At 32.1% G+C, this 27,995-nt stretch overlaps 1 protein-coding gene across 2 annotated transcripts in view; it reads right to left on the bottom strand.

The window, feature by feature from the left end:
- The window catches only part of pHCl-1 (pH-sensitive chloride channel 1), a 319,881-nt gene that overhangs the window by 60,635 nt on the left and 231,251 nt on the right, over positions 1–27,995 (bottom strand). The window contains exons 4-6 of one of the 2 annotated variants that reach the window (XM_089632549.1): positions 11,278–11,367; positions 5,616–5,704; positions 1,394–1,489 (exon numbers count right to left, since the gene is read on the bottom strand). In XM_089632549.1, the coding sequence (XP_089488675.1) occupies positions 1,394–1,489; positions 5,616–5,704; positions 11,278–11,357 (265 nt within the window). In that variant the 5' untranslated portion in view covers positions 11,358–11,367. The remainder of the gene's footprint in view (positions 1–1,393; positions 1,490–5,615; positions 5,705–11,277; positions 11,368–27,995) is intronic. The other variant, XM_089632548.1, reaches the window with a different exon arrangement.

The following is a 27,995-nucleotide window of genomic DNA, read 5'->3' as shown; positions in this document are numbered from 1 at the left end:
AGTTAGTCAAGCACGGATAAAACTTACTGATAAAAAAATATATATATAGATAATTTATTACGAATATCTTCAAATTATTTGTAATCCAGTTAAAAACGTAATAGCAGGCTAATAACGAATGAATTGATAAGTATACTGATGAATGTTTAGTAAAATACCACGTATATATCGATTTTAAAATTCCTTTATCGCTTTTCGTCTTTATATATTATTAAGACCATCGCAGGTGCATTAACACCTGTTCCGATATTATAACGAATTAACTAAATTTTACAGAAAGTGGCCTGCAGTTACGTTTTTAACCGGATTGCCAAGAGTTTAAAGAGATTTAAAAAAAATCAGCAATACATTTTTTTCCGTGAGCTCTTAACACTTTTTACGGACTTGTATTAGGTGATTTTGAGGTGTTATAAATATATTACATCACACAAAGCTTTGCAGTATTCATCATCACTGTGGGACCCAAAAGGAGATTGGAAGCAAAGCACAGCTAAACACGAAAAAAAACTCAGTAATTTATGAAAATCTCCGTACCTATATAACACATCACGTTCCAACAGTTGAATTTACTGGTATCTAATATCTATTTTCTTAGTGTATGTCAAAAACTACAAATCTTGCACAACCCAATAACATTGCTAACGTTCAAAGAAGACATTGTTTCACAAATTCTAGTGTAGATAAGATTTTGTCTACAGTTCTATTAAATGCGGGAACAACAGTCCACCGTGATAAAATATCTAAACACAAATCCTAAACAAACATGAACACAGCCTGTATAGAAAGGAACAATTATCAAGGACATTTTTCCCAATTTCTTACGCGCAAAGATGTTTCGTCCAAAATTAATATTAATAATGACACACCCAAAACACACGATTGAAAATCTAATAAAAAACTATAATTGTTTAGAAAATTTAAGACTGTCAAATAGTGGTACTGAAGAGATAAAGCGATGTAAGTGTGATCAATACCTATTAAAAGAAAACTGATATAGACAATTTACACGAAATATTTCGACTACAAGCCCCAACAAGCAAATGATTATTTGTTCGCAAAATTAAGGTATAATCAATTTCACCTTTGTCAGGTAAAAACGACCTAATTTCATATATCATATTAAATTCACACAAACAACCCAATTGTTGTCGGTTTATCTCTACAGTAACCCGTGGGTTATTAGTTTTTAAATATATTAGACGAAACGCCTTTGGTCGAAATAATTTTGAGCTTAGCAACTAATAAAACGAAGAATATAGAAAAAAGGTAGCAGAAAAAGAGAAGAGGGACACCAAATAGAAGTGAAACAATATAAAATAAATCGATAAATTTTATAAATATTAGAAGGAGTAACAAACAGAGGAACATTAAAGAGATATTAGGAATGGCGGACCGCGATTGTGGGTCCGTGGCCTTCCACTCATGACGTCATAGCGTTCGTCTGGACCTGCAGCATCCGGCGTTTCCATCCCGCAGCAGAAAACTGCATCTGGAAGCATTACCTTTACCTCAAAAGCTCACCCCTTAATAATTACTTTTTCTAAGTTCATCATTGATATTCCGAAAATTCACCAACTTACTGGTGCTAATTTTTCTTTATTATTGTGTTGTTTATTCAAATTCATTATTCATTCGCCCTCGTGGTGAAAATATATTTGCAACTAATTTAAAAGTGTCGGCAGATATTAAACAAACCACATTAATCTATGATAGAACTGCTGTATCATTGAAAAAAATCATTATTTATTGACTAATAATCTATGGAATTTTTAAAAATTCAAATAAAGTTTAAAGATAATGATGGCCTATCTAACTGTTGCCTGAAATGTGTGTTTCAATGTGTAAGATTTTGTTTAATATTATTTCAAAGACCAGAATTATATAAAATTTAGTTACGCATGATAAAGACAACCCGAAAAGTCTCCTTTACTTACGTGCACAGCTAGAAGTGTGAATTTTTATCAAAACAAAATAGTTTTATGTCAGTATGAAACCTAGTTTTTTTTAAAGTAAAGAGTAAAAATTATGCCCATGAGGATCATGGCATAAGAAGAAATGAAACACACACACGATCCACAGATGTTGCGAAAGTACACTAACAGCAAACAGAATACAAAGCATCTCTCCAAGGGATATTTTTGCACCTGTATATTTTACTTAGAGTTAAATTAAGTTAGATCAATTTTTTATATGTTTTGTAGGTAAAGTTAGATATTATTAAATACATAATAATACTATATTATCATTACGAATTTAGCTTCTGTCCGAAGAACAGAGTGAAATATTTTATTTTCGAAGGAAGAAAATACTTTGGGGTGTGACATATTGAATGAAAAAAACATACACTTGGTAAGACACCACTTTATTTTTGAATTAATAACAATAGCCAACCGGGTTTCGCTTGTCCCAAGCTTCATCAGGACTAAATATCAACTAAAGCAAATTAGATACAGGCACATATAAATATAGGTAAATGAAAACAATGAGTGAAAGAGATACAAAACAGATAGAAAGAGATGCAAATAGAAAATGTGGAGACAAATTATTAAGGATGATGAGGAGGGTGGGGGGGAAGGAAATAACAGTTTCAGCGGCGGAATAAATTTAATATGGGACTATCAGATAAATTAATTTGGTTATTTATTATATTTAAATTATTATTAACTGCTTTTTTTAGATCTGGAATTAGATTAAACAACTTAGAAGCCCTTGAAATAAAAAAAGCAGTTAATAATAATTTAAATATAATAAATAACCAAATTAATTTATCTGATAGTCCCATATTAAATTTATTCCGCCGCTGAAACTGTTATTTCCTTCCCCCCCACCCTCCTCATCATCCTTAATAATTTGTCTCCACATTTTCTATTTGCATCTCTTTCTATCTGTTTTGTATCTCTTTCACTCATTGTTTTCATTTACCTATATTTATATGTGCCTGTATCTAATTTGCTTTAGTTGATATTTAGTCCTGATGAAGCTTGGGACAAGCGAAACCCGGTTGGCTATTGTTATTAATTCAAAAATAAAGTGGTGTCTTACCAAGTGTATGTTTTTTTCATGAAATATTTTAGACACTCTGATTCAAAATTTTAATATATATTTAAACCCAATTTTTTGTAAGCCTCCTACAATTTTATATAAAAAAAAATCATTTGAACGTTCAATTAATTGTAGATAGCACTGTAACCTAGCTAGAAGTATTTTTCCTTTTTTTTTTAATTTTAATTACAATGTACCTAACATCTTTCAAACTAATTCACTTTGTAGTAGTAGTTACTGTATGAATTGTTGTCACAGACATTTTCATTGTATTATAATTGTTCACTAAAAATACCATTAATCTGTTCATTATTTACCTACATCAAAAGTGTTAATAAATATTTCTAGAAATCTCACTAAGTGTGTTTTTATGTTTTGCTAGACAGAATAAGTTGGTTTATTTCCAGTAGCATTAGGTGTAGGCAAAAATCCACTTACTTACTGGAAGGTTCACAATGTAAAACTGTGTTTTTATCCTTACAAATTTGACCAACGAAATCGGAGAAAGTCAACACGTAACATTTTTCTTACTCAACATAAATTAGTGTACTTAAGAAAATGTATAAATTATTTGACAACATGCAACTCTCGGTGAAATTCTGTAGTGGAAATGAGTTGGAATAAAATATGACTTGTGATAAGAACTCATAACAAAATAACAAAATACTTAAAAAGCCTCAAATTATTTTTTTAAGTATTTAAATACTGTAAGAATATGAGGGAGATGTACTGAAAGCCCGACAGAAGTGCATGATCGAATTTATGAAATACATAAAAAAGGTATCTTATATTGATAGTGCTTGCTCCATAATGGTGCAGCATTACTATGAAAAAAATTGTATTCATAATTGTTTTTCAAATTTTAAAATACACATAATACCAATTTTCTTAGGTGTTTTGCAACGCGTTTGCCTACTTAGTGGCATGCCATGATTTTTTCAATTTTTTAGACACTCTAAGATTGAGAAGACGTTACTGGGACGTTATATTCAAAACAGTTGTTTACTATTTATTGTTATTAAGTTTAATTTGTAGAACTCATTTTATATTACATTTTATTTTTTGTATTTTTTATATATTCAATATTATTGTTATTGGGTTTATAAAAACAGTTTATTTTTAAACAAGTTCTGCTGTGTAATTATTATTATTCACCACTGTCCAGAATGTGTAGACTGGTTAACTCAAGTCAAAACCTTAACTTTATTGGGATAAGTCTGAATGAATTTGCCAGTCGCTAAACAAGTGACGGAATATTATAAGTGTCCTGTGGTCTTAACCCACGGCGTATTCTTGACTTGATTCGACTTGTCACTTTATTTTCTTATATTATATCTGCCTTATGTCTTTGCTTTCATGTACCTTTGTCTACTCCTGTATTTTAAAAAAAAACTTTATTCGTGTTATTATTTTGTAATTTGGACGATGTCCGTTAATAAATAAATATATAAATATGTATTACACAGCAGAACTTGTTCACAGATGAACTTGTATTATCACAGTTTGATAATGCCTTCAGAGGGCGAAACAGCTGTCACGCGTAGTAATAATTACACAGCAGAACTTGTTTAAAAACTGATAAGTTTTTAGATTCTCACGGCCAAAAGCATTTTTGTTGTTTGTTTTTGGGGTGTTATGCCGTGTTGCGCTAACTCCTTCTCTTTTTTACTGGCTAAAGTTAGCGCAACACGGCATAACACCCCAAAAACAAACAACAAAAATTGTTTAAAAACTGTTTAACTGTTTATATAAACCCAATAACAATATTATTCAGTTGCTTACTCTTTGCAAAAAGTCATGGAACTCCACTAATTTGAGTGCTTCTATAAAGTAAAAAAAAATCAATCACGAGCCTAGCATAAATAACGCATCAGTAAATGAAATTTTATTTATTAAAAGGGTGATTTATATAAACATTTCTGAAATAGAACAACAAACATATTTATGTATATTGCAATGAAAGGTCTAAATACAATTCATCGAAAATTGCAAAAAAGAAACAATATTAGGCCAAACATAAGATATATAAAAATGGAGATGCAAAAAGGCAAAACAAAGATTAAAAGAACTATAAAAAACATGCTTATGAGAGAAAAAATATTGTTACAGTATTGCAAATATTCACATAAAATTCATTTACATTGATGCCTTTTTTAAACAAACGTTTTTTACTATCAAATTTGATGACGCCTTTTTTAAACAAACGTTTTTTACAATCAAATTCCTAGCATTCTGTTCATCTCTTATATATTATGTATAGTTGATCAAAAATTCATCCTTGTTTTATTATTTATACAAAGCATTATAATAGTTTACAGACCATCTCGCCACAAAATATTGAGCGATTGAAAATATTTAACTTTGAATCCAGCTTTCAATTACGAAAAAGTTAAAAATTTTCAATTAATTTGTAACCCCATAGTTTATTAAATAAATATTTTAAAAATATGAAAAATTCCCTATAAACAAAACTTTTATAATACTAATAATTTTGCGAGTCAAAAATAATTAATTTAATAATTTGATTGAAAGATGTTTAAAATAATGAAAAACATATGAATTTTTAGTCTTACCTTGAACAGGAGGTAACAGTCTTTTGTCATAGCGAGAGTTTTTGAGAAGATTGTCCAAAATTTCTTTGTCTGATTTGCCTTCCTCAAATCTGAAAATAAGAACACAAGTTATTCATGAAAACTGGCAACCTCATAAACTACTTTCCGCAAATGTTTCTCGTGCCAAGTTTCCGACTTCAGAGAGGTCATAATAAGCCCCTAAACTTTATAAAAGAGATCTTCTCACTAAACAATTTTACTTGTTCTGAATATGGAAGTAATTGAGTTCCCGCTGAGAGAATCGAACTCAGCTGGACCGACAAATAGAAAATGGTCCATCTAATGAGATATATTATTGGAAACAATATAATTTTGGCAAAACCATATAACATTATAATCAATCAATTACTTCATTGACAGCCCTGCCATCGTCGCCACTATTAAATTACCTAAATTATATTATTATTAAATTTAAAAGTAAAATTCTTCTGCAGACTAACCAATAGGATGCCTTGTTCTTGAGTTTACCGGGGTAGGGTATGTTATTTTCCAACCATAATTTTTTTTTTCAATAGTCCGAAGGTTTTGTGGAATCGTCTTTTTTAGGTAAATTGTGAGGCTAAAGAAAGTTGTGAAAGAGAAGGTATAGATGAAGGTTGTGATGTAATTAAATATGCAGATATTGTCATTGAACAAGTCTACAGGAATTTCAAGCAACGCTTTCATTCTGAATTGAAACCTTTCACGGCGATATGCCGTATAAAATAGGTATAAATTATAATACATAACTACCGCAGACCAGTTTCAAATCACGGGATATTATAATTTCAAATTTGTAAACTAGAAATATTTTTTTTTCTGAAAAATACCTACTTTATCGCTTGTCTAAAATTTTCACGTAATCGGTTTCAATTTTTAAAATAACACTTAAATTCGAGGAAAGACCGAATTATAGAGTTCAATGAATCAGGGTTTCAGATAGACACACAACAGAAATTAGTATTTTTTATAATAAAGATATAAATAAGTAAAATCCATTCTTCTTTTTCTGCTAACAAATCTTTTCGTTTGATTGTACCAAACAGACAGAACCATACTTAGCAAAAAAGGAGTTTGTCACTGCGCCACAGAAATTCTGCGACAGAAATTGTCAATACCGCTTTCCGCTTTTACGGAAAAATTACTTCACTTTAGTTAAATAATTAAACGTTTTAAACGAAAGTTCGTCTATCTTTATAAACGAAGTTGTACTGTGCAAACCTAATTCTTTCATACCGATAATTCTTATTTTTCTGCAAACTAACCGTTTCATTTGATTGTAGGAGTAGCAACCAATCTACCACAGAAAACTAATATTAAAACTTTGTACTTTGCAATAGTAATTGCTCACACCGTCAGCGGAAAAGTACAAAAAATTTACCCCTATTTTTAGATCCCTAATTATTCTACCGCGAAACAAACGAGCTCTCCGCTAGATTTACATTCACAAATAACACGGAATAACACAGTTTCCGAGTAGAATGATAGATAGCGTGACCTAATAATATTTAAATTACCGTATTACTGCCAGAACACTCCGGCCCTGACCTAATTAAGTTACCGAACAATACGGAGAATGTAACCTTATTATTTTAATAAATAAGGTTTGTTTTCCATTCATTTAACTGATTTACACAAAATTCTCTCTACAAATTAGATTACTTTATTCATTTAGTACTAAAATAATAAATTATATGTAATGCTTTCTATTGTTATATTAATATTGTTGGCAAATTCGTTTTTTGTATTATTTTTCTTATAATATTTTCATTTCTTATACACCGAGAAAAATGAGCTAAATTATTTGGAATCTCGTTTAACTATTGGCGATCCGGTTAAAAATGGGATTGCACGCTGTTTCCTGATAAAATTTTGTAGTGTTACGCCACTACTTGACTCGAACGTTATTCCAGAAGTTTCCAAACAAACTTCTTGGATTTTATTTTATTTTTTTAATATTTGTTTCTGTAGCAACTGGAATGTTAGAGAATGTTTTATTTTCCACCTAGATAAGCGACAACGCGAACGAAATGGTCAGTACAGTACCAGCAACCGCGACATCGAGATCGAATTATTTTGACTATGTGACGCGCTTCGGAACATTCTCGAACCTTCCTTTCGTAAATCATTTTGTTGTATTTTCTACGCTTATTAATTGTTTTCGGATGTATTATTAAAAACCGCTTCAGCCAAATTTCGTAGTTATTTCTTAATAAAAAGAATACCGAACATAACTACACTTCTACTAAGTTCATTATATATCGGAACACGTGTTCATACACCTAAATTTGCCTTCATGCGATTAAATGCGAAACTATAAGTATTTTTATGAACACGTGTTCCGATATGGTAATAATATTATATTCGTATTTTACCAAACGTTTACCACGAAACGTATGAATTCATTCGTTAAGGGCGTGCAATCCCGTTTTTAAGCGGATTACGAATAATTTGAAAAGGTTTTTAATAAATTAGCAATACTCATCTTTCTCCGTGTATCATCAAAATAATAAGCGTAAAATTTTGCTTGTGTAATAATGAAGGACTTATAAACTGATCTCTAAATCTAAGGCTTCTTCATGCAAAATAACTTTTATGTAATCATGCTTTCCGACTACTTCAGCAGATAACGCGGTGTATACGAATGTCAAAATGTGCGAAACTTAAAATTCAGCAGCGATAGTTTTTCGCAGATTATGTCGACGGCATGATTGTCTAGCTTGCTGTTTTGTAAAACAACAAGCAACTAATTATCGATAATCATCTGTCATTAAATTCTTCACCCGCCTCACGACGTTGGCCAACGGCTACGGATACGGTTAACCTGTCTACACATGGTTCAGAGGAGATCAATAACTTTATAATATCGGATTGAAAGGCGTAACTACCGATGATTTTATACCGATTTCCCGAGCACGGTCGCAATGCTGATAGTCAGACCGATATTGATAATGCAATAAATAAGAAATCGGTATATGCATGCAACACTGGCGCATCTGTCTATGTATTTACATTTCTAAATGACAGACGGCTACGTAAAATTTAAAAATACTAATAACTTGACAATGTCGAATTAAAATAATAACATATGCATTGGCAGTCCGCATGTACTGTTTTCACTAAAAAGATAGTTAATGGATCGTGTCAGATTTCTTTCAATTCTAAGAGCTTAGTTAGTATTCTTGCATTTATTAAATAAGTCAGTTACACTGCATAACGAACGAAAGTTGTGAGCATTGACAGCTTATGTGATACCTTGGAAGCTATACTAATAGCAGCACCTTCTGTCTACCCGACTGTCGGAATCATATATTGACAGTGCTCGCAAATATCACTAACTGACCACAGATGATGGATTTTGTCAATATTGTAATGATATAGGGTTTTACCGATCTATCGTGCTAGGTACACAGAAAGAATGAGGGGGAGGGGAGATTCTTAATAATATTTAATCCTTTTTGGGCATCGTACATATTTTTGCATCTTTTTTCATGCCTTTATTTACGGCGTAGTAATAATTGAGCATACACACGAGCACAAGTTTATTTTAGAATAAGCTGAAATGCAAACACATTTTCATGCTTCGTTCCGTCAATCGAATATTACAGATCCCACTGAGAAAAGCAGTAAATACATTAACCAGCGCCATTTGTACATATAATATACAAGTATGTATGTACAACCAGACCTGTGCAGTCGGAGCTTCGAAAACTGCAGATATTGTTCCAGAAAAAAATAATTTGGGTCAACAATGGTTTGTCGGTTTAAAAGTTACTGTTTTGTTCGCCTGTACAGAAAGCTATGTAAATGTGTACACGTACCTACATATTTACCATCACGGTTTATAAGTCATGCCGGTTGATGCGTGTACCGACAATTACTATTAATAATAATAATAATAAATTCTTTATTCCAGGATGTGGGGAGGTGAGTGCAATCCCACACATCCCATAGAGGGTATAAGTACAGATAATATTTACATCGTAGGAAAATAAAGAAAATAGATAAAAAAAAATAAAAATAAAAATAAAAAATGAGATTAATTCTGACATATTAACAATTCTTAAGGCGATGCACTACGTAGTAATTTAAAATCGTGTGTTTTTGGTTTTGAAAATTTGGTAGCCTAGAAATGTTTCAGATGCTTTAATTAAATACTGCGAGTAGAATACATCTTGGCCTTTGAAACAATCGAGTATTTTTTAGATAAATCTTTTTATAAGCCCAGAAAAAAATAATGTATAGGCCTATGAAAACTTCTTTAAAGTTCAAAATCTTCTACTTACGAACGCATTTTAAGTTATGGTTTTATTGTATAATGTGGCGAATTAAGTTATTCATAAAATGATCGAAAAACATTTAAATATTTGTGCCTGAACATCCACAAAATAAAATAAAAGGCACTTTTTGGCCATGTTTTTTTCTTGCATAAATCAAAACAGGTGGATGGTGTGAAGCGGGAATTTAAGCCTTATCGCCATCTACGTAAGGTGTGTTATTGATAGCGGCTCCATTCAAAATATTACAAGACGTAGTGCATCGCCTTAACGACAGAGCCTTGCTATTCATCGTTCAGATACGAAGTTTTAACATGCATAAATATAAAGGGCTAATAACAATATCTCAAGTGATGTTTTTTCATGGGAATGAAAAATCTCGCCCATGTTCTTTGAGGAAGGTTTATTATGTAATACATAATAGTTTATTTTTCTTCATCAGATACGTAAATTATAAATATGTATATTACATGACTATTGACAAAAAAAATGGTCGAGGCGTGAAAAATTGATGTTCCATCATATCATCCATACAAAACAATCATTTTATTCAATATCATATCTTGTTCGAGATATTTCATTGCAGTCTTAAAAATCGTTTTATTTTCATTGTCCGTTTCAAAAAAGATATTTCAACAATAAATTAAATCAAACAAACATTATTATTGGGTTTATAAAAACAGTTTATTTTTAAACAAGTTCTGCTGTGTAATTATTATTACGCGTGACAGCTGTTTCGCCCTCTGAAGGCATTATCAAACTGTGGCCAAATGCCTTCAGAGGGCGAAACAGCTGTCACGCGTAGTAATAATTACACAGCAGAACTTGTTTAAAAATAAACTGTTTTTATAAACCCAATAATAATATTATTGTATATATAAAAAATAAAAAAATAAAATGGAGTTCTACAAATTAAACTTAATAACAATAAATCAAACAAACACTTTATATTTAAATCATGAAATTTATTGTCAACCGGTTTCGCTTGAACCAAGTTTCATTAGGACTACTATAGTTACTAAATGATAACATTTTAATATTTTTTAAGATCTTGCGATCACCAAACCAGGCATTCTTATATAATATTGAAAGTTTTACAAAAGTCGAATTCATTTGAACATAAAAATGTGATACAACAAACATTTGATATCACCTAATTCAAACTTTTTCCACTACGACCTCCTTTAACGTTATAACTTTCCCCCGGGGACCCATTGCATACTGAAACATGATCATAATAATTCCGCAAAGCCTTCTGCTCCAACTGCGCCGGCTTTGTCTCGGTACAAAATGAAAACTTAACTACCAGGAGCAAAAAGACTCCAGGAGGTAAGACTTGTAATATCTTAGTTAGGATATTGACTTACATATCCGAAGCTAGAGCCGACACCTGGCACAGCATCAGGGAGAAGGCGACCGCGCGTGCGAGGGCGCATGCGCAACCCATATTAGGACATCTGAAACAAAGACAAGAACATGTAATTAAGTAAACTAAACATCCAACCACTGAATACATAATTCCTAGAAGTATGATCTATATATTACATTAGACCGATTAGAAAGAAATCGATGCTGTCAATTTTCATTTATCATTTTTCAAAAACTCCTAGGCACCAGACAGCCAATGCAATTGATTATCTGTTCTACAAAGAATTATACACACTTGAAGAGTTTAACCAATTATTGACCTTACTTCGGGTAAATCAAACACGGCCACAAAACACTTTTATCGGTTCATCTATTAAGTACTTACACTTTTTTTTTTTTTAAAGAAAGACAAACATTCCCGGGTTACGAATAACCTGACAATATTTGAAAATCTCCTACTACCACCACAGTAAGCGGAAAATGTTGCTTGTGTTGTGATGGAGGATTTAGCCAGCTGAGGAATTGAACATACTACGCCTGGGTGGGATCTAAACACGATGTCAACTCGGCCACCGACCGGTCAAACTTTTGTTTGTTTACATAGGAGAAAATCTTCCTCCCACTGACACACCTCTACCAATTTTATATTTTGAGAAAGAGGGTTAAGTTAGAACCAATCTATCAGCCGTATTAATGACCACACATGTAAAAAAATAACAATAAGCAGTGTCAGTTATTAGTAGAAAGAGCTGAACTGAAAGTTAACATATGTATTAATTCAGCTGAAAACCTATTTTTTTTGCCTCAGTCAAACATATCTTACGGTGGGCTATGAGGTCAATAAAAATGCACAGCTTTTTTAGCCATTTCCCAGATCTTACACTTCTTCCTTCTTTTTAATAATTTGAGAGGTGGGTATGGGTACCGCCACCCCAGGAACCATTTATTGGATAAAAAACACCTCTGCTATAGATCACCCTTAGTGGTTCCCTAGGTTTGGTGACTTAGCAGTGGTTCTCGGGTTCATGGGATGAGGTTTATCCAGGTGTTTGGCGGCGAATGTGTCTGTCCACTAACTGTATGGCATGCCGGATCGGGAGAGACTGGTTGATGGCGACCTTTTAACTTCTCCAACAGAAATCATTCCTGGACTCACTATCCCCAGATTCCTACCCATCCCTCGTACCTTTTCTTTCCCAGAACTTCTCAAACTTCTTTTTCTATTAAGTCCTTCCACACACCATTCCCGAAGATAACATAGGCCCTGAAGAAAATTAATTACAAAAAATATGTCTTTTCAGGGTGAATTCTGCAACTAGCAGTTAAAAACCCGCTTCACGGGCGGCACTTAGTTGGGCTTCGCCCAGTTTAAGTGATACTAACAACAGTTAAATTTAATATGTAGATATTAGGTCAATGGTAGATATATAATAGTAAGACATTCTGTAGTAGTCAGGGCGTGGACAATGAGAGGAACACCCTTCACCCCAACTATTAAATTTACTAAGATTTTTTTATTGGGATAAGTCCTAAAAAATATACATATTTTGGTGAAATAATATTACGCTCTTGCCTAAAGATATTGGAAGTAAATATATATTTTTTAAATATATAAAGAATTTTTTATCGGGATAAGTCCTAGTTTAAAAAAAAACAATACATTCCCAATTTTGAATGGAAATATTAACTTTAATACATACTTTGGCACTCCATATGTAGTTTTGATACTAAACAGGAGTTAATTTGTTTTTGAGGACTTTTGTCATTAGAAACACGTAATAAATTGGTCGCGTCTTCGATGAATTATTTAAGTCTATGAATTGCGTTTTCGCTTCCTTTCAATTCTATGAGCTTCAGTAATTCAACTTCGCTTGTTCCTCTGTTTGAAAGGACACTGCAACATTTTATCTGTCTGATAGGACATTTCCTCTGCCCGATGGGACATTTCCTCTGTCCGATAAAAATTTTTTGCCCGAACTTTATGCGGAATTTACCCGAAACAAACAATTTGAATTTGACCAATCAGAGGGCCGAAAATATCCAAATGATAGCGTAATAATACTATCAGATGCATAAAGCCATTAAATGTTCATGTAACTGCCGAATAATTAAGTTAGTTTATGTGTTTAACTCCTTAATTTTCATATGTTCAATAGGAGGAAAACGGGAGGTCTCTAGTTAGGTACCCATAAAATAATACAGTCGAAAAAACTCTTTATAAAGAAATACATTTTGTGAGCAAAGCACTCGTTTGAAAATTAAATTAATTATTTTGTTACACCTGGACATGAGCCATAAATCTTCGAACAAAGAAGACTCGCGGAAGTGATAATAATTCTATCATTATTATTCGCCGGAAAACTACACACCTGTTCTTACTTGTCGCAAAGGACAAAAGAAATTCTAAAACAATACGATTTGCGTGATAACCAAAAATTAGAAGTGAAAATACCCCTTTTTTAAAGTAAGCACGCGAATAGAAGCACGATAAGGAATTTAATTATATAATAGAATATAAAAAAATTAATATTTTTCTCCATACCGTTAAATGAATAAAACAAATACTGGTTTTCGCAAAAAAAAACATTTTTTTAATCTGAAGAATTTATGCTGAACTATATCGTACCTAAATCAGTAATTTTATTGATTGGTAAAATTTGTTGGTGATTATTTACCATAAAGAACTAATAGTTACAAAAGCGTTTTTCGTTATAAATGCTGAGAAACAAAATATCCAAGTAAATTTAAAAAATCGCAATACATAGAAGTTATTTCAATTGGCAAGTAAAAAAGTTGGTACTACTTCTTTGAAAATGCAACCTCATTGCATTACTAACTACTACCGAACAAAGAACGATGCTAACTTATTTGCAGAGTTAAAATAAACTTGAAATGAGATCCAGAATTTTATTGAAGTATTCTTCAGTAGCTAGATACAAATGTATTTTTACTTTGCTGTTCCACTGTACCGAAAAAAAATTATTTCTGACGAAAATTGATATATTACTCTAGTACTACCTGTATAAAAAATTACTTAAATTAAGATAATAATAATGAATTATGTATAATAAATTAATAACAATGCTAACCCTACGAGATTATGCAATGTTATTCATCAATGTTTTGCGGAATAATATTTTCACATAGCTTCCGTTGGGGTTAACTTTACCCCAGAGCAGGGTAAGTTTTGGTGGAAGCCAATGTTAGGGCAGTGCCAAGACTTTAGTTTCCGCAACACGCAACCCCAAAAATATTTTTATCAACTCCCTGTGACCCATGTTACAGGGCCTCCCCTTTATGGTAATTAGCTAAAATTTATGATTTACGATTTGTAATTTATGATTTTTCGAACATTACGTTAGTTAGTTTCTTCGATCCGTTTTCAGTAGTGTTGTGTTGTGTGTTTGCATCAATATCCTTTAAAATGTGTTTACAAAATGTTGTACGCAATCTTGAGTTTTTTTTCCTAAACAAAATTATTTATTTAAACAGAACCATAAAATACATCTGAGGAGTTGAACCTTCGCCGCAATGTATTGTAGCAGTTCCCCTTAATAATGAGAAAAATTAAACCAATTTAAAACTTTTTCCACTTTTTTAGGTACGGTATGATAAATAAACAAGATAAATAAAGTTTTAAATTGGTTTCATTTTACTCATTAGCATGGATTTTCATCAAGTACAACAATTTCAAAATACCCATTAGATTTTGCCTGCTGTTACGATATATAAGAGATAATTTAACGAGACGACTATTATTAACGTGATTCACAACTTTATTAAGCGTCCCGCTTAAGGCCTTTCTTAGAAGTTTTTAAATTGCGATTATCACTGAAGAATATGTTGAAATAATTTTTTTTTCCAACATTATTATATATTTATAATATAAATCAATTATTTTTTCCAGGTCCTCTCTTATCAAAGATTGTTAATTACCAGGGCACCCATCACCCACAATCAACAGCCCTAACAGAATGAAAATGTTATTAGTTATAAAACTTATATTTTACAGTATTGATTGATTATTTTAATATGTTTTTTGTTCTTTAAAGTTTCTTCCCGTTAAACCACAATTAAGCAATTTGTCAACAGAATGTACATGTTCAATTACATTGTAAGTAATATATATATATATATATATATATATATATATATATATATATATATATATATATATATATATATATATATATATATATATATATATATATATATATATATATATATATATATATATTTAAATTGCCGGCAACCCGGGCGTTTATTGAAATAACATTATACATAATATTTTTGCTACTTTTTAGATATTCAGATAATTATTATTGGCACAGTCTAAAATAACACTAAATCTACGTGCTAATAAAATAACAACTATTGATTGATAGTAATGATTAGTATTTCTACTTGTGAGCCATGTTTTCAGCGTACATCTTAGTTTGAATTTACAATTGTTTAATTTTTTACTTGGCAACATGTTGAACATTTTGGGTACGTCATATTCTAGGGTACGCTGTCCGTATTTATTACTGTATTTTGGAACAAGCTTCATTCTTTGTGAATCTAGTGTTGTGTTCATGTTCCAATCGAACGAAAGCAACAGTACTGGCTGTTTTTGTACAAAAACCAAGAGATTTAAAATAATCTTACATTAACTATTCTGAAATGATTTCTTTGCATAAATACTTTCAGTGTGGGTGTTTTGGTTTTTCTTTGTTCATATTAATAAACTTTTGTAATTATTATTTACGGCTTTCGTAAGGATCATTGTTAAAATTAATATATGTAAACAGTGCAAGCAGGTTATTTCAAAACACGAGAGGTTAACTGACTTTTTATAATGCGTAGGCGCAAACCGCATTCACCAGTGATTAGTTTTTATGCGGTACTGTGGGAATACTGCCGCATACTTGGAAAACCATGAATGCAAATTGTTACTCTGTTTATTCTAGTCACGCAAAATTAAATGGGGCCAATGCATCGACCTATTCAAATTAATTTGAAATTGTGCTTGGTTATGATAAGGCTATTTTGATGTCTTGTAATTGATAAGGATTATTCCAAATTAACCAAATTGATTGTTGAGTTCTTAACTCTGACCTAAAGATGTATTTGAGTCTCATCGTACATTGATTGAATTATTTTCACCACACTACCTTAAGGTCTCAATCGAATATCTTCCTACTAAATTATAAATTTAAAAAACCTTTTTGTACAAAATAACCAAGTACAAAGGGTATAGCTTATAGATACATAAATTAGTCTTAATAACATATATAACAATAACTACAGATATAACTCAATTGATACTTAGATTATCATAACGCTAACTTGGAGTGGAAGATACTACCAGTATCGCCCTGGTGTAAGACCACCATTCAGAATTGAAACGTTGCTCCAAATGGCTTTAGCCGTGTTTAGTGACTAGATCTGAATAGCCAGGTACTTCCCCACCTTCCTCTTTCCCTTCCCCACTTACCTTCAGACTCACAACATCCCCCAATTGGGGATGCCATAGTCTCACTGGCTCCAGACGGGAGCAGTTGGGACTCTTGTGAGGTATTCACTATAAAAAAAAAAACATCATGTGATTCTTATTCTACTAATTGAAATGGTCGTATGATAGGTACTCCTCTTACTAATTTATGTTCGAGTTGAAAGCTCATTTTACTAACACCATAAACTTCGCTTGATGTGAGTAAAGATATCCAACGTCATTCTTCTTAGTGAACAACATTGCCCAATAAATTAATGCTTTCTAAATAAATCCCATTAAAAGTAATTTGAGAAAGAGCTGAAGTCAGTTAGTTAAAAGTAAATTGACAGCTGAATAAAGTACATATAGTTATTTTTAAACACTTGCAATAATTATTATTCATATGTTATTATTAGTCAATGTAATTTAAAATACTAACCACACAAATAAAAATCTTAATTTCAAAATCCACACTTAAGCTGAATAAAGATCAGTGTGTTCCAAAATGCAAGAAAAGAAATAACATCCTTAGAATTTATTTTTAAAATCCCTTGTTCTTTTTCTTTGTACACTGTAAAGTCTACAGTTTACGGTTTACGTAGATGGTGTACTACGTATATGTAGGAAAACGTTAAGCCATTCAGATTTGCTCGATTCGTGAATATTTTATTTGTCCGCATCGGGTATGCGTCATATTCGAGGGTTGCTCCAACTATTTTAGAACGAGTATCATAATAGTCTTTTCCTGTTTTTCATTCAAGAGAAGTTAAAAAGGGAGTATAACGACAATAGAGCGTGAATAATTTGTGGAAAGATCAATAAAAACAGTGATGTATGGTAATAAGTTGAGTATTTAAGCGATAGATGGAGCTAGTCATAAAGCTTACTCCAGAGTCCGTCAGATGTCGCTAGAGTGTAACAGATACTTGGGAGGTCATAGTGACAGGGAACAAGCTTCTCGAACCATACAATTACCAACCCTTGGGTAATGAACAGTGTAGCTAAATCCAGACCTGTCTATTTGTAACACAAATAAAAACAATTATAAGTGGAACCTTTTACTTTTTAACAAAGAGTTCCCAACACATAAATCTGCAAAGTAAGAACAGATATAAAAATTGGCGCAGCCGGTAGGTTAACAGTTTAAATAAATATATTCTTCATATACACAGGTTCCTTGTTACTTACTAATTGACTGTGCTTCTTCCCTCCGTTCCCTCTTATACAGTAAAGTTGGCATAAATTAAATGCAATATACACTTAAACAGTACAGTTGACATAAATTAAATGCAATGTACATTATATACAGTACAGTTTACATATATTTAGTTTTAGTTTAACCTTATTAACCAAGCCTTATTAACTCATAACAGTGTGCAATGCGTAAAATTTAAAATAAAATTATTATGTCGCCTTAACGTTGAGAGAATTATGTATTATTTTAACGAACTGCCGGCCTCTGTGTTTCCTCCCTCCTACAACATGGGACTCTTCAAGACCCATGTTCACTCCTTCCTCTCCACAAAAAGACCCTCCACACAGCATCCCCAAAGATGACATAGGCCCTGAGGGAAATTATTTTCTTCAGGGCCTCCTGTGTGGAGTAAATATAAAAAAAAAAAAAAAAATTCCCGTTTTACGAATAACCTGACAAAATTTGGAAATTTCCTACTACCACCACAGTAAGCAAAAAATGTTGCTTGTGTTGTGATGGGGGACTTACCCAGTCTTGCATTAAATTACTTTACTTATTAAATACGTATTTTTTTCTTCACTTTTATCAGAGTATCCGTATAAGCGATTTATTTATTAGATAACCAACATTCAATTTGGATTGCGTGTTTGGGTACCGTCGCCCCGACAACCATTTATTGGGTAGCCAACATCTCAGCAATAGTTCAGCCCAAGTGATTCGCTACGTTTGGTGACTTGGCAGGGGTACCCGGGTTCATGGGGTGAGGTTTGTCCGGGTCTTAGCGGCGAATGTGTCTGCCCACCAAATGCGTTGCGGGCCAGATCGGAAGAGACTGTTTGACTTCAGAACATCGCCTGGCACCTCAGTGGGAGGGATGGACTTATCATTCCGTCACCCCTGGACACAATAATTCCCAGAATCCTACCCACCCCTTCTACCTTTTACCTCCCCAAAACTTTCTAACCTTCCTTTATTAAAAAGACCCTTAACACAGTATACATAGAATGACATATTATTTTATTCAAACCTCCCATGTGGAGCTAATGTAAAAAAACATATTTTTTATATTTAATGAAAAGCAGAAAATATGTCGTTTTTTTTTAAGCAGTATAAACTCTTTTTTGGTGTTTCTGAAGTTATGAGATTTGTACGGTATTTTTTTAATATTCAGGCTTATCAATATTTTCAGCTTGCAACGTCATTTCCACCACGAGACATCGAGTACTAAAATATTTTATCTTTAAAAACATCATGCCCATTCAACAATGCGGTTAGTTCGTTTTTCCGAAAATTAACACGAAACACAGGTGTCAACACTCGGGATATGTCGGGTAGTAAGGCTAACAAATAATGAAGGATAAATGCTGGCATCATCAGGCGAAGAATTTGACACATATTATAATCCAATTTAAGCAAATCTCTTAATTCATTTAATACTTTTTATCCTAGGCCCTAAAAAATATATTTTTGGGCGCTCTGCTTCAAAGCGAACATTTTTTACTTTCAAGATAAAATAGTTTTCATATCACGATGAAGTGAAATTATATATTCAAATATTAAACTGATTATTTTCATCTCTTCAACAAAATGTAAATCTAAAAAGCGTAAAAGATTACTAGTCCCTGAATTTGAGTACGCCGAAAAATTCAAAATAAAATACGTCAAATATGTGACAATACAAAAACGGCAATCCACTTCAAATTTCCCCGGTGACTACATCGAAAACAATCCAGTTTATTACTACAATATTTTTTTAAAAAACATTTGTATCAGCTCCTCATGTATTTTTAAATGAACACTTGAGCGTGACAGCCTACTTTATGAAAATATAGAACCATTCTGTATTTGGGTCATTGAGTTCCATGTCAGCGATCGATAGCTCATACATATACAATATGTTCGACGGAGTCACATGGGTTAAGAATATGAATCGGACAACCAATATATATTATATAGTCCTAACTCGCCATACCGTTTCGGAGATGCTGCCCTATTGAAACATGCCCCAACGGTGTAGTTGTCCAAGAAAAACATATCTTAACTGTAGAGTTGTCCTAGTGAAACATATATTGTTATGGTAGAATAGCCCTAGTGAATTATATAACCTTATTGTTTTCCTAGCGAAACAAAGGCACGTCACAAAGGGAGGCACGCACCTTCCATTTTCAAACAAAAATACATTGGACTTGTTTTCTTAAGTGGCGAAAAAAATAAGGAAGAAGTTGGATTAAAATAGGTTACATGTAAGTTTTGTCATGTTAGATTTATAATAGGTTAGGTTAGAATAATAACGGTAAACTACTATGTGATGTCTAATCTGCCTGTTTTATATATATACGTATTCTAGATTAAACAATAAGACTTGACAAAGTAATGTGATGCTTCTCTGATTTGTAGATTTCTTTTCTTTCTATTGAAAAATAACTGAAAGATTTAGAATGAACAAAACAGCATCTTATTTTTTTATTATATACCGATATTTCAAAGCTCCATAGCACATTATGGAAATACGGATAGGAGCTGATTACAGTTTGGCCTAAAATCTACCGAGAAATAATTTGAAAGATATTCAAAATCAAATTCGATGTTTAGTCGATTTTGCTAATTCACAAAAACGGTTTTGGATTATCTTAAATTATTTAAACTTTAGCGATTCCGATCAAATGTGTACTAAAATGAAGTGATTAAAAATACAGGGGCTTTATTAGTGAGATGCAATAAATAAATAAATTATAAGAAATAGATCTCGTCGCTCCGCAAATTGTATGCGGTCAAATAAATAATTCGACGAAACAGAAAAATGTATTTTTACTAAACAATTTTATCATAAATTACATTTACGATGATGCGTAAATTTGTACGTTCATAAATATGTATCTTTTCAAGTTAATTCACGTGACACAGATACAAATATGTTACATAAATGCAGATGTTGTTATATTTCCACTGACGAAATCTTTAACAAATTTAACATAATATCACTTAAACAACTCTATTCTATTGTCCTTCTCTATACAAATAACCTCTCTTCTATCAAGTCTTACATAAAATTACCTCCCCTCCACTCAACATCTCATTTCTTCAATGTCTTAACTCGACTCCAATTTTCATTATAATTTTTAAATTTGCCTATTTAAATAAAATGTAAATATAAATTCACCTTACATTTCTTCATAATTTTAAATAATGGCCAAGAAAATCATTGAAGGGTGAAAGCCAGAAATAATAGGAAAAAAAACTCTATTCTAAAACAATACTCCTTTACGTTCATAAATACAAAACACAAGAAATAACAACTAACACATATATTTGATATAATATATCTCAGGGTCAAAAACATATCCAACAAGATAATAGAAACATATCCAAGAAGATAACTACAAAGATAATATTTGGATAAAAAACTTCTTGTACTATGTTATTAAACTCTACAATAATATTCTACTCTTATTGAAAACTCACAACAATATAAAACATAGGAACATAAGGCTGGCCGCATACATACGTTTTCCGTATTCGATTTCCGAATTCGTTTTCCGTATTCGGAATTCCGTGAGACTAGCGCAAACGTTCGTTTTTCTTCATTCGGAATATATAAACGTCAGTACCAGTTTTGCCAACAAGGGCGATATATCGCCATTTAGGCTACTCAGAGCGAGAATCGGCGCCGAAAAAATCTAAAAGGCGACTGGTCGCCAATTAAGCTACTTCAAAAACATCAATTTTAAATATGTCCCGAAATTCTCTAGCCACCCCCCCCCCCCCCCACATGAAATTTTATATTTTCTTGAAATTCTCTAGCCACCCCCCCATGAATTTTTTATTTTCAGGGGACAAATTTTATTTTTTTGAAATACTCTAGTTTTATTTTCACGTAAAAACATCAACTTTAAACATGTCCCACCTAACAGCAAATTCGGCTACTTTACGCTACCTTATGTATGAGAAACGGCGATATTAGGTCAAGATCCGTTGGCAACACTGAATTACTGAACGGAAATTTCCGAACGTTTGCGTCGGCACAAACAAAGTGTATGCAAGAGCTGCGTTCCACATGACGTCATTAGGTTTTTTCCATTCGGTTTCTCCGAACGCGCCGGCTCGCATTCGGAACGTGCGTAAGGAATTTGTTCCGTTCGGAACTAAAACGAACGTGTGCGGCAGTTAATGTATTTTCTACTGATTCCGTGCATTCGGATGTCCGAATACGGAAAACGAATTCGAAAATCGAATACGGAAAACGTATGTATGCGGCCAGCCTTAGAAATAGATAATATACTGACACCAAATACAGACTAATACCAAAACCACTCAATTGAACAAAAAAAAAACATCTTGTATCATATATTTATAAAATTTATAAAAAAGCACCGTTCAATATATTTGTAATTAATTTATGTTATCCATACTACTAACTTTAAATCATACGTAAATGAAATCCTTAGCATTGTTATTTCAATGTGACCCTTATTTGCGCAGGTACAAGGGGTGCATGATGTATGACAGGATAACTAAAAGTTGTAAGATACATTCTTAAAAATAATAAACCTTAAGCATAATATCACCAGGAGACTAATATTATGTTTCTTTCGCTTGGTTACTAAATAAACATTCTTTTTAGTACTAAAACTTTTAATGAACTGTTGGAGCTTTATCAAAATTTTAATAACTATGTACAATTTATTTTTTATCATTATTTAAACGCCCAGGGGGGGGCTTTTTACACATTATTATGTAGTAATAGTTTTAAGCACCACTCTAGTTTTGTTGACTTAGAATTCGGAGCAAAACAAAATGCTGTATGAATAGATTGATCAGTTGACTAATACTTGATCAGAAAGAAAATAAAGGCCACTTTATAGTGGTTGAGAAATGAAAAACCTCTGGAAAACTCTGATACAAGTATTATTACAAATACACAAGCCTGTCTTATACAGGAATATTTGAAGCAGACCACAGATAATAGATTAATCATAATGCAAATCGCATTTGCTTGATGTGTTGTCCCCTAATCCGTGGTTAATTTTTGTGCCAAAATGGCAGAGCAGCCATTCCCTTTGACACAAATAATTATTAAATATCTAATTAAGTATTCGTTATTCCCGGCGAGTTTAAAAATCGTGACACCCGATTAGAGGAAAGTCCTGAATTCAAATCTTGGACAAATATAAATTTATATATATCAATTTTAATCTAGTCAAATTTTCTAGTTATTCTTTTCTAAGTATAAACCTTCATCTAAAATTTCTCCCTTTCCTTCATCTTCTCTCGAATTAATGTCAAATCTTATTATTTTGAAAAACGTTTACTTAAAAATATAAATTCATATTTTCTTTTGACAAGCTGACACTTCAAATCGATGGTTACGCCCAGGAGTGAAAGTCAAATACAATATTTCAAAGAAGCTTGGGAGAAGCGAAGCGAGACTTTAATTAATTAATCATCGAAATTGAACAGCCGTTGAGTAGATAATAAATTATATTACGTAATAATTATGAGTTGAAAAATGATATTTTCGGCACACCTACAAAAGTTCTTAGTGTTCTTATTTATAAACACAAAACATTCCATGATAACTTTTCCAATTTCTACTAATTCCCATGTGCTTAGGTAATTATGAAAACCGGCGCTGAAAAAATCATAAAGCTCATTGATATTATACAAAACTTTCCGTAAAATTTCACTACAAATACATTGCAATACAATGGGAGATCCAATTTTGAATTGGTCCACTAAACCAATGTCACAAAAACTATTGATTCGTATGGTATGAAAACGAAATTGACGTTTGTCAAAAAAATAAAACTATCTGTAACACTATTAGTTTGTAACAAATAAAAAAGTTATGTCTTTTTGTATGAACACAGTATAACCAATGTTCAGGCTTATAAAGCGACATGTTTATCGAATAAATTCGTTTTTCTTCTGACCCAACTTGTTCGTGACAGATTTTCGATATCGTTCACGCTTGGTCATCCATCCTCATCATCAGTTGTTTATTATTTGTCCAACCAATTTTATCGCAACCATCTATATTCTTTCTATCCTTTTCTACCCTTTTCCGTGTTCTAGTTTGCTTCGCACCCACATATTTTCTTCATACACTCTACTTCTCACAGCTTTTGGGCGCATTTCAAGTGACGGCAATCCCGTTACTAGGAACATCTAGTCACCTTTTATCTGCTCGTTTTTCTGTTTTCCCGGTGTAAACCCTCGTATGTTACGAACAGGCGAACCTAACTCGAGATGTGCTAAACAGGATAAAACGTTATTCTTTGGTAGATAATAACAGGCGTGTTTTATTCATCAGTGTTCTTTGTTGGGAATTCGTGAAACGTTTTTCAATCTCTTAAAATTGGTTTATTGTTACCGTTAAAAAGATTGTAAAATTATTGGCTTTTAATTGGAATAACATCAATTTTTAAGAGAATTTTGGTTACCGAACCAGCATTAGATTTACTGCGTCAAACTCTTTTATTAAAATATCATAAGCTATAGTGAACTATTGTGACTTCTAATTCTTTTGTTAACCACACAACGGATATCTCTAACAAGGGCTTATAAATTTTGTGATTTGTAACTAGGTTAACTAGAATTTTCAAGGAGAGTTATGACTTCCTTAGTATTTCTATATTATGCAATTGATAGAACAGAATTGCTTGCATTGATAAGCTTTCGGATTCCACTATATAATATTAAGTCGGGATTTATTTCAATGCCTAAATTCTGGTACTAATTACCATATGCATTCCTCATTGCCCAGAATATTAATGCAGAGAAATAATTAGGCCGAGGAAGTGAACATCTTTAATTTATCACTTAACAAATACAAAAGATTGTTACCGAGGCAGTTTAGTTATGTATAATAAATATGTACTGTATTAATATATAATTTTATTATCCATATGTAAAAGCCTCTTAGAAGGGCATTATTAAAGTAATAAATAAATTATATGATTGATAGTATGAACACGAAAATACCATTACTGTAAGGTATAAATGGAAGGTTTTTTTTTGCCACTGTGAAAAATAACATTTTCAGTTGTCCAGATATGTTTGACGTTTGTTCTCTCTTTTCTGGGTACTGACCGAATCCTATTTGCCTCTTCTCTAATTCCTTTAGTGTGACAACAAATCCTAAAAAGAGCGTGCCATGGTACCACTAGCTTCGGGTAGTTGAGACTTTTCTGCGATAAGCTATTTAAAAAAAATAAAGCTGTTTCTTCAAAGTAACGATGATAAGAGCGTTAGACTAGCACGGGATAGAGTTTGTAACGTAATTATATGTTCCACGGACACCTACCAAACAAATTATAACTTAACTCTACATTAAAAGTAAGCAACCTTAATTATTTAATTAAATATAACAAAAGGCTGTCATTTACGTTCGGACTCAAAGTAGATTTGAATAATCTGCCTAAAATATTGAATTTCGATTTTGAAATAAAGAAAGTCACTTTTTACAAAAACCTTTTTTTAACCGTGAATAAAAAACGTTATAATTATTTCCCTACTAATTAATTTCATACAAATTTCAAGACTGCCAGGTATTCGTCGTACAATTCTTCGGAGAAGGCTGTACGGATAATTTGCCCTCACTCAACCCTTACTCAAATAGGGGTAGGATCGCCACGTATAATTAACTTCCCAAGAGCCTCCGGGGAGCAAAGTGGGGATGTTGTTTGAAAGCACGGAGGTCGCAAAAGGACGAAATTGGAGAACGCACCTGAGACAGGATCCATTAACTTTACTGTCTTTGAAAGGGTTGTGCAATTCATCTTGTTTGGAGCCTAAGTGGAAATATATAGAAAAAGTGAAAAGTTACTTAAGCCTGGAAAGAAAATTCAAAAATTGTTTTAAAAAAAATAACGCTTTCGTAAGGAAATTGTGAGGCTGAGACTCTCCAAGAATTCTACCGACTTTAAAATGGAAATGACATTCGCAAATTAAATACACAAAAAATGGATCGAAAACGCACGTGAATGGTTTATTACCAGTGGGAAAGGGGTTTTCAAAAAGTTTTATAGGTAAATATAACTGATAGACCCATTTCAGGATCCGCTGACATACGCTGTATATGTAGGTATTATAAACGAGATACCACGTTATTAATCATTTTGTATGGTGAAAAACTTAATTATTATCACCGGCTTAGTTAATCATGAACGTGTCATGTTCAGAACGGTAAATAAGTAAATTTAATAATAATTTTAATTTATGACAATTATCTGCAATATTATTTTATAGCATTAGCGATGAAAGTGACTATAGCGTGACGTGTTTCATATTTAAATGTGGTTTAAATTTCATAATAGTCAGCGACACGCTAAAGCACTGACCATTTTCACATATAGAATCCGATGTAAATGTCGTGGTACTTCAAGAGTATGAATATCAAACTCACAGTGGAAAGAATAATAAAACTCATCTATGACTTTTATAACATACGTAATATAAATCTATCAAAATTGTCTATTTTGCATTGATTCAGTCCCTGTTGCAGTATGGCATTATTGGGTGAGGAGGGGCCTTAAAAAGCTACCTTACAGCTCATAATAAAGATTCGAAGAATAATTATCCTTAGTTAACCATACGACTTACCATCTTTAGAGATATTTCGGGAATTTTATGTACAAACTATACAGAATTGCAAAACAACGCCTTATATCTAATTTATAAATAATATTTCATCAATAAAATTCACCGGTTAGATAGCATAAGCAATAGATTCAAAACAAATGGTTTTAGCCATTCCAATGCTAAGAATGACCATGGCTATGTACCACTTCTTGTATTTAGGTTAGAGATGGTACAATATAATGCTGTCCAAAATTAAAATTAGTCTAAGCGAAACTTTGGCTATTGTTATAATTTTTTAAAAATTAATTCTCTAAAATAGTGTATATTGAATTACGTTTGTAGTTAATTTGAATAAGGAATTGTGAATTTGTTTGTTGAATACTTCTGTTGTAGTTAATTAATAATTAAATTAGATACTAAATAAAATAATATATGTATATGTATATATATATTTTTTAAATTTTGTTTTAAACCACTTCTTTGAGTGGGTCGACGGGTTTCGGTTGCACTCCACCTTCTTCAGAACAATGGAAATATAAAGTAAATTCATAAAGCATTTCTAAATATTTTTAAAATTTATATAATGTCAAGCCACTTTGTGTTTGTTTTCTTCGAAAATCTATCTTTCTATATTAATGAAAATGTAAGTGTTCGTTTGTTTAAAATCTTACATCTCCTAAAGTTCTTCACCGATTGCTTTGAAATTTTCACACAATGTTGCATTCAAATACGCGTGTGTTTTTATAGTTTTTATATACTTTAGGGTAAATTATAGGGAGTTTAAATCTCCCGAAAGTAATAACAACGTTTTCTTTTCCCTACATTTATGTGAGACTGGCATCATTGTAAACTCACGCGGCAAATATTTCGTTCTCTCTCCAGTGGTCTTAGCCGCCGGTTTAGCTATAAATCCCCTCTAACGTACGCGATCTACTTTTGTTCATAAAATTATTGTGACGTGAGTTTTTTAAAATAAAACTAAATTAAAAACATTCGAATTCTGACTTTACACACCGAGAGTTACCACGCAACCTCGGGTTCTGCGGATTGGAGAACCACAGAATCAACCAGCCAACAATCCATTTAAATTGGTGATAATTCACAATCCTCCAAAATACCTTTATTATATAGATTCCACCTGTGAAAGTTGACAGTTAAAATGTTTTTTTTTAAACATGCTTTAAAAAAACAGTGCCATCTGTTGGACGTAAAAGCAAAACGCGCTGTTGATTTTTTTATTTGCACAGACAGACTGAGCCACAGAAATGCGTGGCAATTGTATGTAAATACTTCTCCCATAAACATGGGCTCTATGGAGTAGTAGAATAATTAGGAAAAACAAAAATTAATATTTTGCATACCGTTATAATTTGAAATGTTATATTATTTTGTAAAAAAAATAATTAATTAGAGAATTTAATTTCGTAAAGTTTAGCATGATTGTAGAGGTACCCTTGATTTGAGGATTT

This window comes from Hesperophylax consimilis, chromosome 6, assembly GCF_061612785.1.
Source record: "Hesperophylax consimilis isolate HC1 chromosome 6, BYU_Hcon_1.0, whole genome shotgun sequence".
Lineage (NCBI taxonomy): Eukaryota > Metazoa > Arthropoda > Insecta > Trichoptera > Limnephilidae > Hesperophylax > Hesperophylax consimilis.
Note: the sequence above shows the minus strand (reverse complement) of the source record. Positions and strands in the feature narration are given on the sequence as shown.